Source organism: Branchiostoma lanceolatum, chromosome 2 (genome assembly GCF_035083965.1).
Source record: "Branchiostoma lanceolatum isolate klBraLanc5 chromosome 2, klBraLanc5.hap2, whole genome shotgun sequence".
NCBI classification, from domain to species: domain Eukaryota; kingdom Metazoa; phylum Chordata; class Leptocardii; order Amphioxiformes; family Branchiostomatidae; genus Branchiostoma; species Branchiostoma lanceolatum.
The window spans coordinates 4,356,482-4,373,480 of NC_089723.1; the positions used below are offsets into that span (position 1 = coordinate 4,356,482).

A 16,999-nucleotide genomic window follows, 5' to 3' on the forward strand; every position below is an offset into this window, starting at 1 on the left:
TGTCTAGGTGCATGATTTGTGTTTCGTTGTAATATAAATTAAAGTTATCTTACGTCTGCATGCTGGTACAGGGTTGCTCCATGTTCCGTCAGCTTGGCATGTTGTAGTTTCAGCGCCGTCCCGTGTATATCCCGCGTTACAGGTTGTCGTGACCACAGTCTGGTAGGTTCTAGCTGTCGTACTCAGCGCCCCGTTAGCTGGGGTCGTCAACACCGGTGAACATTGTCTGGCTGAAATGGTCAATGATAATGTTTTATTACGAAAGTATTTCTGAACTGAAGATGCACAAATGACGCGTTTCAACCTACAGCTATCTGGCATGTTTTTTAAACAAATGAAGGAAGGACGAATGTGTCTTTCCTACCATTCAACGCTCGTTCTCATTTCAATGTAAAAAAACACTGGAAATATAGATTTTCCTCATTAGTTAAGCAAATTGGGTCCCAATTAGCATAATTTACACTTCATTGTGTATATCTCTGTCTAAGCTACCTGCATACTGAATATCATGGAAATCCGTTGTTCCTTTGTTCAGTTATTCTCCTTAGAAGATTTTCACAATAACGCCCCTGCAGTTCCGGAGCAAGCTGCTAGGGGGCCCAAACATAAACCACTCTTTTATTACATCACAAGCTATCTGCCACCAAAAAATCAAGACCATAGCACGTCCAGGTCAAAATATACAAAAATTGAAATTCTGCTGCAGTACCAAGGTCACATACCAGGGGGCCGAAAATCGACCTTGAATTTCGGCTTCACAACACCCGCCCACATACCAAATATCATCGTAATCTATCTGGAGGTTCTTGAGTCATGCTGACTACAAGAGTCCGGAAACACACACAGACACACAGACACACCAAAAACAATATCTCAATTTTTCATGGAGATAACAATTTGTAACGTCCGTTACCGTTTGAAGTAAGACGTTCCTGACATTAAGATATGCGCTGAAGTCTTAGGTGACAAACTATCGTTTTTAAAGGCCAGAAAAATTTAAAGTCGTCATAGAAGCAAACAGTTTGGCACCTTATATGTGGCATGTCTCAATGTCAGAATCGTGTTGCTTCAAACCGTTAACGGAAGTTACAAAATGTGTACATCTTAATGAGAACGAGCGTCAATAGACATTGCTAGCATCAGCTTAAAACTCATCCTACATGTGCATTTAGGAACAAGGTAACTCCATGATTCGTCAGTTGGACACGACATGGCTGTTCTTCAACTTTAACTGACGGAATGGTTCACGGAATTTCCTCCTAATACTGTATCTCCTATCTGCTGAATGTATGTGTACTACAGTTCGAATGACATTGCTAGCATATATCAACTTTGAAGTCCTCTCACGATTGCACGTTGGAACAGGGTTGTTCCATGATCCGTCAGTTTGACACGTCGTAGTAGCAGCGCCGTTCAGGACGTATCCAGAGTTACAGGTGAACGTCACCGTGGCAGGGTAGTTCTGCTGTCCGGTCGGATTCATCGCTCCGTTAGTTGGGGGCGTCAAGGTCTGACATGTTCTGGCTGTAATGGTGAGATAGACTTGATCAAGAGCCTTAAAAGATCTACATACTAATGATGGATGGAGCAAACATTGCCCTGATAGGCGATCGCTCCGGTAGGGCCTGAGTTTCCGCGCTGGGTTAGTTGGAGCCTGACAATGATGTCTGCCTAAAATGGCTAAACAGTCTTGTTCAGGAAATCGTAAGTTTTGTACATAGAGCAACATTTTCTTCACGACATTTCGATAGTCATAAATGTCCCCCGTTTAATGCTGTCACCACTATTTGGCGTAGTCTTGACTGTAAACTACAGGTTATTTGTAGACGTCTGTTTGAATATTGAGTGGGGCAATTCTTCGTATGCTCTCACTTCTTTGTGGTGTAGGCGTTTAAAAGTATATTTTTCTAGGAATCGTTCGTTTCTATCACTCTCAAACTCATCTTACGTGTGCATGTTGGAGTAGGACTGCTCCATGTTCCGCCAGCTTGACATGTCGAAGTAGTAGCTCCGTTCAGCACGTATCCCGCGTCACAGTTGAACGTGACAGTGTCCTGGAAGTTGGTCGCTCCGGTAGGGGGCGTGCGAGCTCCGTTAGTTGGGGTCGCCAACGACGAACATTGTCCAGCTGAAATGGCCAATAACTTTTAGATGTGGGGATTTCTTTCTGTACTGAAGATGTGAAAAAGACGCCTTCGAACCTATGCCTGTCCATCACGATTTGAACACAGAAAGGTCACGCAATTCGCTTCTAATACTGTCTTTCCTATCCGTTAGACGTTTGTATTCTACAATTTGATTGACATTGCTAGACTAAGCATAAATAACATTTGGAAGTCATCTTACGTATGCATGTTGGAGGAGTAGGGTTGCTCCATGTTCCGTCAGCTTGGCACCTCGTGTTTTCAACGCCGTTCCGTACGTACCCCGAGTTACAGGTGAACGTGACTTGTGTCGGGTAGGCGTGTGGTCCGAGAGGACTCAGCGCTCCGTTAGTTGGAGCCGTCAGCGTCGGGCATGGTCTTGCTGAAATAGTCAAAAATCTTCTATTATGAAATCTATTTTTGTACCAAAAATGCACAAAATGACGCATTCTAATCTATGCCTGTATTTCACGTTGCGTCTAAGAGTCTCCGTACTATCTGATGAATATCTGTATGATACGATCGATGAACATCAAATATAAACTTGCAAGTCATCTTACGTGTGCATGTTGGAACAGCATTACTCCATGCTCCGCCAGCTTGACACGTGGTGGTAGCAGCGCCATTCTGCACGTATCCCGAGTCACATGTTGTCGTCACCACAGTCTGGTAGGTCCTAGCTGTCGTACTCAGCGCTCCGTTAGCTGGGGCCGTCAGCACCGGACAATCGCCTGAAGTGGTTAAAAGGTCTTGTTCAGAAACCTTTTAGGATCTACATACTGATGTTGCATGGGGTGATATTGGTAATCAAAGGTCTGTTCGGTTCGAAATAGAAAAGAGGACGCCCTATTCGCTCAAAACAGTTACTACTCTACCGTATAATTATTCAATCTAAGTGTCTTGTTCATGTGCATCAGATAAGCCCCCTTCTCACTGGACCCGCGGGCGTAAGAAGTTGACTTACGTCTGCATGTTGGAACAGTGTTGCTCCATGTTCCGTCAGCTTGGCACGTCGTAGTAGCTGCGCCGTCCAAGCTGTATCCCGCGTTACATGTGGTCGTGACCACAGTCTGGTAGGTTCTAGCTGTCGTACTCAGCGCTCCGTTAGCTGGGGCAGTCAGCACCGGCGAACATTGTCTGGCTGAAATGGTCAAACAGTCTTGTTCAGGAAATCATAGGTTTTGTACATAGAGCAGCGTCTTTTTGTCGACATTTAGATAGTGATAGGTGCAACCCGTTTAATGCTCTAGCCACTATCTAGCATAGTCTTAAGTAAACTACGTCCGTCTGAACGCCGTCCTTCTAATGCTCTCACTCCTTTCGTGCAGGCGTTTGAAAGTACATTTTGCTAGAATTTGTTTTTATCCAACACTGTTAAACACCTGCCAACGCCATTCTGAAAGGTGCGGTAGCTGTAGGGAGAAAAGGGGGAGGGACGAAGAAGACCTGGCTGGATAACATCAAGACATGGACTGGCCTGATCATGAGCATAGCACAACTGATCAAAGAGGCCGAGGACAGAACAAGATGGGCACGGATCATTGCTGCTGACTGTCATGACGCCCCTACGACCACTAAGGTCATGAGTCATGAGTGAGTGAGTGAGTGAGTCAAACTCTTCAGAGCACGTCAAAGATCTTTAAGCGGAGACGGGGGCCGGTACAAACTTCCAACCACCTTTGACCTGGTGACTGAATACAGAAAGGTCACGTAATTTGCTTCCTGTACTGTCTTTACTATCCGGTGCATACGTACAAATTACAGTTTGATGAACATTGTTTGAAGATACATGTAACAACTTGGAAAGTCGTCTGATCTTACGATCGCATGTTGGAACAGGGTTGTTCCATGATCCACCAGCTTGGCACGTCGTAGTATCAGCGCCGTTCCGTGTGTATCCCGTGTTACAGGTAAACGTGACCGTGGCTGGAAAGTTGTGTGGCCCGAGAGGACTCAGCGCTCCGTTAGTTGGGGCCGTCAACGTCTGACATTGTCCAGCTGAAATGGTCAATAACTTTTTTCATTATGGTGATCTATTTCTATACTTGAAGATACAAAAGGACGCATTTTAAGCAAGCAATTTGCCTCCAAAAGGCTATTTAATACCACCTGGTGGACATCGATACACTACAGTTTATTTATTTATTTATTTATTTACCTATTTATTTATTTGTTCATTTATTTATCAAACTTCACACAGAATGAAATCTGAGAGGTGTTGGCAACAGGATCGATGCATCCTTTACAAGGCCAACACCTCCAGAGTACATTTTAAAACAAATAAAGAATCATCACTAATATAATATCACAGTACATTCAAGAAATGACAATAATAACAATAACAACCAAAAAATGACAATAATGGCGGTAATAACAAAGATATTGAAAAAGGACGGTTTGACTATCTGAAACAGCATTAACAGGAGTTAGTCCATGTTCATATGTTGTTGATGTCAAAGTGTTTTGTCGATGGGCATTGCTAGCATATATCAACTTGTAAGTCATATTACCTGTGCATGTTGGAACAGGGTTGCTCCATGTTCCGTCAGCTTGGCACGTCGTGGTAGCTGCGCCGTTCCGGTCGTATCCAGCGTCACATGTGGTCGTGACCACAGTTTGGTAGGTCCTAGCTGTCGTACTCAGCGCGCCGTTAGCTGGGGCCGTCAACACCGGCGAACATTGTATGGCTGAAAAGGTCAAACAGTCTTAGCTTGTTCAGGCATGGGGGAGGGGCTTTTGGGGCCCGTGTCATCTTTTATGTTGTACACTGACTGAGCGGCTTACGCTAGTAATTGATGTCACTGCTATTGCCACCAATATCAGTCATAGTACACGTTTATATTTGCCAGGCTCCTCTTCTCTTTGTCTTGTCTTATAGTATATCTTTTACTTTTACGTGAACAATCTATTTTGACGGTTTCAGCCATTACAATGGCATAAACGACATCAAAATTACGTCATGTTACGTCAAAATGACAGTTAACTGTTGTAAGGATTGGATTTTACCGATACATCATCCCCTGCAAATTTGGTGGCCATATAACACGTATTTTAGGAGAACAGAGAGCGAGCTTTCAAAGAGTCCAGGATGCATAAGAAGCCTATCAGGGTTCAGATATGTAAATATAGCGACGTGTACGTTACTGACTTCATGGTTGTGACAAGTCACGTGTCATCTATAGTTAACCTTGTAAGCTACAATGCCAGTGTTTCTAGACCTCGATGGCGTTGGCGCTTAAAACTACAGTTTGCTATGAATTGCTTTTATCTATCATTGTTGAAACCCATCATACGTGTGCATGTTGGAACAGCGTTACTCCATTGCCCGTTAGCTTGGCATGTTGTTGTAGCGACGCCGTTCAGTGTGTATCCCGCGTTACAGGTGGTCGTGACCACAGTCTGGTAGGTCCTAGCTGTCGTACTCAGCGCTCCGTTGGCTGGGGCCGTCAACAGCGGCGAACATTGTCTGGCTGAAATTGTCAATAACCTCTTATCACTTTCTAAAGATGCACAAAACGACGCCTTTTAATCTCTGCCTGTTTTATATACAGAAAGGTAACGCAATTTGCTTCTTGTACTCCCCTACTATTTGGTAAATGTCAGTTTCCTACAATTCGGCGGACATTGCTAGCATTTATATCAACTAAAAAGTCGACTTACGTTGGCATGATGGGACGGGGTTGCTCCATTGCCCGTTAGCTTGGCACGTCGTGGTAGCGACGCCGTTCGGTGTGTATCCCGCGTTACAGGTGGTCGTGACCACAGTCTGGAAGGTCCTAGTTGTCGTACTCAGCGCTCCGTTGGCTGGGGCCGTCAAAGCCGGTGAACATTGTCTGGCTGAAATGGAATAAGAGTCTTGTTAAGGTACCTTTAAATTCTGTACATATCGTGACGTCTTTTTGTCGATATTTCAATGGAAATAAGTGTCCCCGACTAAGAAATACAAGCTCCCTCCACTATGTAACTTAATTTTTTTTTTAAAGACGCTCCGGTGGCGGGTGCATGTCTGCTGTCCGTAATGCTTTGGTCCCATTTCCAATCCGGGACCCGGCCAGGCTGTTTGCGAATAGAACTAACAATAAAAACATGAATATCAAGAAAAGACACAATTTGAGCAATTTGTTTTTTACGTTTCATGTCTTTTGTTGTCTTTATATCATATTTTTGTTCCCACAAGCTGCCCGACCGGGCTCCGCTTTGGAAATGGGACCGTAGCATTAGTTGGGGCCGTCAAATGATCAATAATCTTCCATACGGAGATCTATCATATATGCGGAGACCTATCATATACCAACTTTAAAGTCAACTTACGTGTGCACGTTGGAGTAGGGTTATTCCAAGATCCGTCAGTCTGGCACGTCGTTGACGCAGCGCCGTTCAGTACGTATCCCTGGTTACAGGTGAATGTCACCGTGGCCGGGTAGTTGTGCGGTGCGGCAGGACTCAGCGCCCCGTTAGTTGGCGCTGTCAACCCTTGACATGGTCTGGCTGAAATGGTCAAGAAGCGTTTGGTATGGGGATCATGTTCAAATGATACATACCCGGCCTGCCATATTGACTTTGATTTAAGGATTATGATTTGGATTCGACGCTCGGTTATGTATATGTTATCTTTTTGGTTACTTTCTGTTCATTATTTAATGTTATTTCCTTGTTATGTTATTCAGTCTGTTTATGTTATTCTGTGCAGGGCACGCCTGAAAAGCAGTGCGTTTAGCACTGAATGCATCCACCCTGTATAAAGAAAACAGAAATAAATAAATTGAAGAACATGAAGTTACTATCCCTAATTTACGTCTGTTAAAGCAAGCCCAAGCAATATTAGGCCCCGAAAAATCGTATTTTGAAAGTCGATTTATTTAGTCATTTCCATGCATGATTTATTTATTTAGTTCAAGCAACACCATCACAATGTATAGCAACGTCTGTGATGCAAAAACATGATGTTGTTGCTGAAAATTGTGGCCGAAGTTTCTGTAGGCTCGCAAAACTATTTTGCGCGGTTTTAAAATGCTCAAACTATGATTCTATTACATTAACAGTGTTAATAACTGTTACTACCATAAAGATTTCAGCATTGTTTTCTATTTCGATATTTGGGGCCCTTATATTGCTTTGGTTGCCTTTAACGGTTTAACCAATTCTTGAATGTGTTTACCTTAAAATACCCTATTTACTAACTATATGGTAAATATATATACTACAATTCGACGGATATTGCTAGCATATATATTAACTTGAAAGTTGTCTAACGTGCGCATGTATGGACAGGGTTGCTCCATGTTCCGTCAGCTTGACACGTCGTGGAAGCAGCATTGCCACTCCGTACGTATCCCGTAACGTAATGTACGTATCCGAAAATGGAATAACATTTAAACTATTATGTTGAATGTTCTATGAATATTCAACTTGAACCCCTTCTTACGTGTGCACGAATGAATAGGGTTGCTCCATGTTCCGTCAGCTTGGCACGTTGCAGAAGCAGCGCCGTTCCGTGTGTATCCCGCGTCACAAGTGAAGCTGACTTGGGTCTGGTAGTCCCTATCTGTCGTACTGATCGCTCCGTTACCTGGGGCCGTCAGCACCGGGCATTGTCTGGCTGAAATGGATAAGCAGTCTTGTTTAGGTACCTAGCAGCGTCTTTTTGTCGACTTTTCAATATCAATACATGTAAGTGTCACCCGAGCGTATATCACTCCCATCAATATGTAACTTGACTTGTGTAACTATTATGAAAGCTCATCTGTGTTAGTAGTTATTATAATACACTACTAAACTTTCTTCCAACGCTATGGTATTCACGGATAGGATTTTCAGCGACGACTGTCACCTTCTTCAGGATCAATAATGACTAACAGGACAACTTTATGGGAAGTATAAAGGAGGCCATATACATCAGGGCACTGCAGCCACTCAACATAGACAATGGGCGTTATAAACTTCCTGGCTCGTTTGACCAATTGCTGACGTCACGTATCCGTAAAGACACGTGTCAATAAAGTCACGTGTCTATAACTCTCGCGAGTTTACGTTCTGTAGTGATAGGTCATTATTGACCCTGAAGAAGGCGCCAGTGGTCGTTGAAAATTTGATCCGTGAATACCTTGGTGTTGGAAGAAAGTTAAGCATTTTATTATTTTGTGTAACTATGGTTTGTCTGTAGATGTTTGTGTTGCAACGTTTGAATATTGAAAGGGGCCATCCTTCTTTTTCCCTAGATACTGTAGTGTACATGAATCTGTGTCTGTAGTGTAGGTGAAAAAAGTAAATTTTGCTAGACATAACTTGTATGTATCAGTATTAAACTCATCTTACGTGTGCATGTTGGGACAGGGTTGCTCCATGTTCCGTCAGCTTGGCACGTCGTATCGAAATTACCGTTCCTCACGTATCCCGAATCACAGCTGAACGTTACAATGTCCTGGTAGGAGGTCGCTCCGCTAGGGGGCGTCTGTGCTCCGTTAGTTGGGGCCGTTAACTCCTGACATTGTATGCCTGGAATGATCAAGTTCACCCTCAGTTACAGAGATTTGAGATCACAAAACGATAGACATGTTGAATGCATGTATATCACATTTTTAGGTTACAAGAATATTCATCAATCAGTGGCTTAGAAAGTTAACGAGATCCGACTTTTCGATGTCTGCTGATCACGCTAGTGTCCTAGTCTCGCGAGAACACGAAACTAGGACGAGACCTGTGTACAATAGACATCGAAAATTTGGAGGTGCGTATCTCGTTACCTCAGTCACTGATTGACGAATATTCTTGTAACTTGTGACTGATGAATCTCTTCAACGACCACATTTTTAATATTGAGAAATAACTTGGTGAATGTCTGTATTATACAATTCGATAGAAACATTGCTTATATCATAATATCAACTTAAAAGCCAACTTACGTGTGCATGTTGGAACAGTGTTACTCCATTGTCCGTTAGCTTGGCACGTGATGGTAGCGGCGCCGTTCCGAACGTATCCCGAGTTACAGGTGGTCGTCACCTGGGTCTGGTAGGTCCTAGCTGTCGTACTCAGCGCTCCGTTAGCTGGCGCCGTCAGCAGCGGACATTGTCTGGCTAAAATGGTGAAGAAACCTTTAGTATAGGGATCATGTATAAATTGAAGATCATGAAGTGAATCTCCTTTATCTACGTTTGCTTAGCAACTTCTGAATACTGAGAAGTCAGTACAGTTTTTTTACAGGTTTGCGATAGCAAAACCTGTTCTGTTTTCGCTGGCAAGGATGGGTGCCGCCATGTTTGAGTATAGATCTAATACATTTCTCATCAAGTGCATGTGTATATAATTTGAAATTGCTAGCATGTATCGACTTGAAAAGTTTTGCTGTGTACATTGAGTGACAGTTTTTGGTCAACGTTCAAATAGTTATAAGTGTCACCCGTCCAATGCTCTAACCACTATGCACTATCTAACATTAGCTTCTTTAAACTATGTTTTGTGTATATAGACGTCATCTTGGCAACTTTTGAATATTGACAGGTTTCTCAGGCTCTCACAACTATGGTGTAGAAGTTTTAAAAAGTACGTTTTTAGCTAGAAATCGTATGTGAGGGACAAGCTGGCCAATTTTCTTGCACAGGTTCAGATCCCATTGCTGCCACCAGTGTAAGGAGCCATTTCTGTAATCATCTTACGTGTGCATGTTGGAACAAGGTTACTCCATGTTCCGTCAGCTTGGCACCTTGAACCAGGGGAGCCGTTCTGGTCGTACCCAGCGTCGCAGGTGAATGCGACCACGTTCGTGTAGACGTACGGTCCGGGGGGACTCAGCGCTCCGTTAGTTGGGGCCGTCAACAGCGGGCATGGTCTGGCTGAAATAGTCAAGAACCTTTTACTACTGGGATCTATTTCTGTATTTAATATGCAATGTTGACTTGACGCCTGTTAAATGAAACCCATGGCAAGCAAAATTAGGACCCAAAAATTGGATGTTGAAAGTCAATTTAGTTTGTCATTTCAATACAAACAACACTATCACAATGCATAGCGACATCTATTATGCAAACCTATTTCGTCAGTGTGATGTGAGAACTCACTGAAAATCATTGCGGGGGTTTTTGTAGGCTCACGAAACTAAGGGGATCATTCTACGGCTTGTTTTTGCGCATGAGTTGCGTATTAACAAGTTTTTGTGTTAGACTTAGTTAGCAGCCGAAGAAGTCATTTCTTTGGTTCGATAACTGGGCTGCACGACGGTGGGTCAAAGTAGAAAACAAGGTCTTCCCTGCAAACTGTACAAAAACCAAAGACATGTTCATGCCCAACTCATACGCACTTAAATATACGCACAATTGTGAAAGGGCCTTGAGATGCATATATAAGACAGAGTTTTAAATATTGAGTAGTTAAAAGTCAACTTACGTTCACATGTCGGGGGAGGAGCAGTCCACGTTCTGTCAGCTTGACACGTCACACTAGCGGCGCCGCTCAGTTGGTATCCCGTGTCACAGGTGAACGTCACCGTGTTCTGGTAGGAGTTGGATCCGGTAGGGGGCGTCCGCGCTCCGTTAGTTGGGGCCGTCAGCGCCGGGCATTGTACGGCTGAAATGGTCAAGAACCTTTTATTATGGTGAACAAGGTCTGTACAAAAGATGCGTAAGACGACGCATGTTCAAATTAATTTTGTGAAATAGTCTTCGTTAGAAACCTTCTAGCCATCTAGACATTAAATTGACAACTCATGAAGTGACATTTTTCAACACTCCAAATTATCATGAAACAAGACGCGCCATTTTCTTTAAAACCTTGATTAAGTATTTTGTTTATTTATCTATTTCATCTATCTTTAGAAAGTTCACGGAGGACGGACCACTGTAGGATGCAACTTGGACTGTCGAGATCCGGGCGGAAGTGGTCTGAGCGGAGATGCCGAGGGGGGGAGCACGCGCTGGCCTGCTCGGGACCCGTATGTTGGGGGCGGAGCTTGCGAGGCCAAGCTAATCAACAAAAATTACCACGGGGACATTTTTCCACCATGGTCTTCGATAACATAATTAAGCATTGTGTTATCTATCTATTTCATGTATCTTTAGGTGAATGAACCACATTAGTTGCATATATTGATTAGGTATAAGGCATCTTACTGCAGCAGGAGAAAACAGTGGACTACTACTACTAGAAGGCATCTTACGTGTGCATGTTGGGACAGTATCATTCCATGTTGTGTCAGCTTGGCACGTCACACTACTGGCTCCGTTCAGTTGGTATCCTGAGTTACAGGTGAACGTGATCACGTTCTGGAAGGATCGCCCTTCGGTAGGGGGCGTGCGCGCTCCGTTCGTTGGGGCCGTCAGGTCCGGACATTGTGCGGCTGAAATTGTCAAGAAGCTTTTATTAGACGGATTTATTTCAACATGTTTAGTAAACCAAAGCGCATCTCTTTTTAAGAAAGGAAGAAAAGGGGGGAATCGTGAAATATTCTGAAGTATGCAAATAACACGGTGGGTACATTTGTACATTTTGGGCAGGGCAAAGTACATGTTAAAGTGTTTATGACATCAAAATACAACATTTTCTCATTATCTGTAATAGGAATGGTACCATTCAATGAATGTAAACGTTTAAAACAAATACACACCCTTTGGATAGAGACCATGATAATCACAGTAATCAGTGACGTTACCCCTCATGACGTCACAATGATCACGCTAGCCGGTTCGGAACCTTACATTACGGCTTGTGAAAGCCATTAGTTAATGAGCAAACAGTGCTTGATTATCGTGATTACATGCAATTAAAAGACATAACAATATTCATTTCGTTTGCTTTTCAAAAGAACGTTCTTTCCGAGCCGCAGTGCGAAGTTCCAAACCGGCTGACATATACATTGTGACATCATGAGGGATAAAGTCACTGATTAATGTAATTACCTGGTGGGAAGAATCATAAGCTGTAGGTACGATGTTTTGATGGTTGGATGTTCAATAACATCCGAAGTGTGTATATTTTGGGCTGTGAGAGGCGCAGTACTCACCGTTACAAATCGCCTCCCTTATATCTGTGGGGTGCTGGTCATCTACGAGGAAATCATGGTCTGTCAGCCTGAACACTCTGCTCGGAGTACCAGCAATGTTCTCCAGAGTAGCTTGATGAATATCACTTTCTTCGCCAACTCCCACGACAAACACGGTGATGCCCATATCGCGTATCAGCTGTGCCGGGCGAGTAATTTCATCCTCGGATTCATCGTCGGTTAATACCACCAAAAAGTCGAGAGTATTACTACGCCGGCCGTTTACTTCGAGAAAGGAATTATTGCGCACGTGATCGAGACCAAGTCCAGTGAAGGTATGGCCTCTGTCGTAGGGAATTGCGCGAATCGCTGTTAAGAGGTCAACTCTTTCGTACCTTTCATTGAGCTTAATGCGAGTAATCTGTGCGTCTTCGTTGCTGTACGTGACAACTCCGACCCTTGTTTGGTCTTCTCCGAGTGTAAAATAGTTGACTACTTTCTGGACAAACGTTAATGCATCCTGGAAGCCGCTTGTCCGGAAACTCTCCGAGCTGTCCACGAGGAAGACCAGGTCTACTGCATGAGGGCAGGTGTTGGCTGAAAAAGAAAGATGATTTGATGTCGTTGATACCAATTCGAGCACTAGTATGTGCCCACTTTTTGCATGCAGTAAAGGAACACTTTCTTATCACTGACACATGAAATCAAGATGCGTTGTTAAACAGCCACCGGTTTTCACGACGGCTATGGTCGTATGTGGATCATATGATCAGATTATACACGTATTCTATAAAGAGTAAAACAATAGAGTACATAGGTCAACGTAAACGTGGATCAAAATTTATCAAATATCTTTTTTACTTCAGTTGATATGTGTACGGCGTTTGGACGCTGTACAAATGTAAAGGGGGATGTATATGATAGATGCACCGTTGTCTTTCAGTGCAGATAACTGAAGATGTTCTTTCTTTGTAGCAGTAATACTAGACGGCACTGTTGAGTGAGTGATGTAATGTTATCCGTTAGTAGTGCACCTCTCTCTGTGAATGCACCCCGGCAACCATGTTACCCCGTGTGACCTCGGTAACTTGTCACAAGTGGCACGTACAGTAGCTAGTTTTTACACTTTCCGCAGGTTTGACAGGTAATTAGCAGTAGCGAGTGTAGTGTGTTCCTGGTTTACGTGAGAGGTTATTAAGGGTCAAGGGAACTGTCACATTGTATCTAAGCCTTGCGGTGTAGACCACCGGGAAGTCCCTATGTTTCCCCTTGTTTGTTATCCTGTCAGCTGGTTGCCAAAGATTGTTTGTGTTTAAACTATGTTGACCAATATTATTGATTATTGCAAAGGGCTGAATTGGGGAAGTCCCGGCACCTAAATTTGCTGTTCACAAAGGACACGAACCCGTCTCAGTTTTCCTGCTGTTTGAGCTCAGTCACCCCAATATTGCAAGTTTTATGAGACAGGAAACGTCTTACTCACGATCTTCCCTCCCAAAAGTCTATCAAATTCAGAGAGGAAATCCCAGATTGATAAATGGAAAATGCTAAAACTTCTTCTCGTTGACCAATTGCTGTTTGAATTTTATATCTCCTCGGACCAAATTTGGTCAGAGGCGGACACGGAAAAATGGGAAATAAAAGAATGGAAACTGTTAGAGAAGCAGAGATTTGGGCCTTGGTGACTGCTCACGATACAGAAGGAAGATTGGAGAACGACTTCCCATCGTAGTCGTTCTCTGGGACTTAGAATTTCTGACTTCCCCAGTCGCCCTAGGCCGAGTTTGGGTTCCACCACACCGCAAGTGCCACGCCAGTTCTTGTGAATAGAGACCTTGCCGAATAAACGACATCGACATGAATCGTCGGGGCTCCTAGCCTTTCCCTCGGACATTGCAGCAGGTAGGCGGTTTGGAGACTCTGTCAACAAACCGTCGTGAGGTTGGTCAGAAGGAAAACATAACTTCTGGCTGCCTTACATCTGGCGCACGCATCGCAGGATTCGGCCTGTCACCACAGCACTTGGAAGAGACAAGACTGGCAGGCAGATGGAGAGACCACGGTGGTGAAAGAAGACAAAACAGGTGGGTGGACTTTGTTGTGGGGTGGCAGAGTGCCGTACGGCCTCGGCCCGGTCCAATAGAAATTGTAGCGTGACGTTAAAGTAGGGAAATTGCAATAGTAAATGACGTTGGTTCCGCGAGGTGCTTTGTTGGTGCCGTTAGAACAAATTCAGATAGCAGAAAGAGTAATAGAGGAGACCGTTGCTTTCAAGGGATTCCGCGTCACTAGACAAATTGAGATCGTGCACTTGGCTAGCAACACGCCAGTGTACAAGACGTTTTGGTTCTCCTTTCCGGACGAATTGAGGTACGTGTGGGAGGAATTACTTGGAAAGAGGGTGCACTGTGTGGTTCTAGCCGAGACCGGGAGCAGGATTGCATCGGTCCCGGCGACGGCACACGCCCGGGCACCGGTTGTTATAGTAACCCAAGAGACGGCCCGATGTCGACACCACCCAGTGGGGCACTACTAATTCCGATCACAGAGGGACAGGAAAGCCACGTAGATTGGGCGTGTGGTTTCGCTTCAGTATTCGGCTATCAACACCAAAGACAGGGGGAAGCTGTTCAGTTTAACGGATGGCGGTATGGGGTTGTTTGGTTTGGCCACCCGTATGAGCTGCAGACGACACACCGTCGGTTGTGGGAAATGGGAGTGAATGCTTTAATGATATTGAGGATAGGGCTCGTAGCACTGCCCCCGGGCGAGGTCACACTGACAGAGGCCGCGCGAACCGTAACAATGCCGCCCTTCATGAGTGTTACGAGGGTGACCGAGTCGCAGTCCGCGGATTAGGTGGATGAGACAGACGTAATTCCGTGCAGCAATAGTAATTCGCAGTACCGAGTTGAGTAGCGTATTAACTAGGGCGTTTTCTCGTTTTTCCGTTCTTTTTCTTTTTTCCCGTGTACGACTATAGGTTGTAGGGACGCGTATATTATTATTAGGCAGAGGACGTATTTGTCAGAACCGAAGATGTTACGTAAGACAGAGCAGGATAGGGATAGCGTAACTCGCACCGTAGGGGATGGGACGACGCCTGTGACTCGGCCGAAACCGGTCATGACGACGATGCCAACGGAGTCCCCGTTTTTAACGAGTGCCGAACGACAGGCTATAGCTAGTCGAGCAGGGTTGACCGCAGCGACGACTGGGTCGATAGTTACCCCCACGATAACGTTTCCGCGGTTTTCGCTCGATCCACGGTCGCCGTCGCCAGCGAGTTCAGAGGGTAGTCAGACCACGTTAAGTCAGGTGAGTGGCCGGGCGACGGGCTCTCCGTCCACTGTCACGTCTTCCAGCAGTGGGTCGGTGCGCTCGTCCACGTCACTCTCGTTGTTAACGGACCCGCCGCGGGGTGCGACTGGGGTGACACGGGCCAGTACGCCACAGACGACCGTCAGTACGCAGATAGCTCCCCCAGGGGTCAGTCCTATTTCCTCGCAGGCAAATACCGTGCAGCGAACGCCCGCCATTGTGGTGGACGAGGGGCCATACGAGCGACAGGCGGCTCCGCCGTCAACGCCCGCGCAGCCCACGCTCTCTGTCACGCAACCGACCTTCGTTATGCCGTGGGATCGGAAGCTGGCTAAGTTCTCCGGTAGTGACCCGTCAGTACGTTTCGAAGACTGGTGGGAAGATGCGCAAGGCGCGTTTAACACGTGGAACACGCCACCGGAACAACAAGCGCACTTGGTATGGAGCCACCTACAGGGCGATGCCAAGCGCGAGGTGGCCTGCCTCACGTCAAGAGAGAGGGAGGACGTGAACGCCATCGTCCGCGTTTTGCGGCGTGCGTTCCGGGACACGTCGGCAAGCACGACGTTGTTGACCCAGTTTTATCGGCGAGAACAGAAGCCGGACGAGTCGTATCGTACGTACGCCCTGGAATTACAAGACCTGGTGAAACGCGCAAATTACCGATGTGAAGGTAGTGTCCCACAGACAGAAAAGACTCTTCGCGACCGGTTTATTGTTGGGTTGCGAGACAGGTCCTTGATCCCGCAATTGAAGGCACATGTAAGACACCACCCAGAGAGTACCTTTATGGATATTAGGCAGGAGGCAGAGGAACTATCCGCGGGTCGCTCGCCCGTATGGGAGGCTAGCGCCCGGGGTGCCTGCGCATCCACCGAAGGGGGGCGTGAGTCTCAAGGCTCGACGGACACGGCCTACCGGTACTCCCAGGGCAACGAGGCACTGTTCGAGGAGATACTACGCTGGCGAAGCCGCCATGATGAGCTAGAACGGATGAACGCCGCGTTAATGAGTAGACTTGAACGATACGAACGGTACGGTGGGGGCTCGAGCGACCCACCGCCGGGGCGTTCGCGGTATAGGGATGACCGGGGTAGTAGTCGCGAACGCCGACAGACTGACCGAGGCCCGCGGTTTGCGAGATTCCGTTACACCCCGGACGGAAGGCCAATATGTAATGAGTGTGATGGGGTCGGGCATATCGCCCGCCGGTGTGGACAGGGACGATATTCCCAGTCGTCGGACAGCGGTGGTGCGTCGGGAGCTCCGAGCTCGAGCCTGCCTTCTAGCACCCAGAGCGTGGCGCCCTCGGGCGCAGACCCACGCCCGGGTCCGCCAAACTAGATAGCTCCGCCAGCGAGGGGCGACGGGCGGAGGCAATTGATGAAGAAAGGCCCCAAAACGTTAGTAGAATAGACACAACCTGTAGTAGTAATCACGCAAACGAAGCTCCAGTATTAGGTAGTTCGCTAGCTTCTCGGACGATAGGACAGAACTTAACTGCTAATGTGAAATTCGACGGGAAGGAAATCCCTTGTTTGTTGGACACCGGTTCTATGGT

General features: G+C 45.8%; 1 protein-coding gene across 1 annotated transcript in view; it reads right to left on the reverse strand.

Annotated features, from left to right (window-relative positions):
- Window positions 1–16,999, reverse strand: part of LOC136426527 (sushi, von Willebrand factor type A, EGF and pentraxin domain-containing protein 1-like) — a 120,437-nt gene that overhangs the window by 32,125 nt on the left and 71,313 nt on the right. Inside the window, exons 44-50 of the mRNA XM_066415192.1 lie at window positions 5,438–5,614; window positions 4,655–4,831; window positions 3,966–4,142; window positions 3,109–3,285; window positions 2,705–2,875; window positions 2,347–2,526; window positions 1,949–2,128 (exon numbers count right to left, since the gene is read on the reverse strand). Of these exons, the coding sequence (XP_066271289.1) occupies window positions 1,949–2,128; window positions 2,347–2,526; window positions 2,705–2,875; window positions 3,109–3,285; window positions 3,966–4,142; window positions 4,655–4,831; window positions 5,438–5,614 (1,239 nt within the window). The remainder of the gene's footprint in view (window positions 1–1,948; window positions 2,129–2,346; window positions 2,527–2,704; window positions 2,876–3,108; window positions 3,286–3,965; window positions 4,143–4,654; window positions 4,832–5,437; window positions 5,615–16,999) is intronic.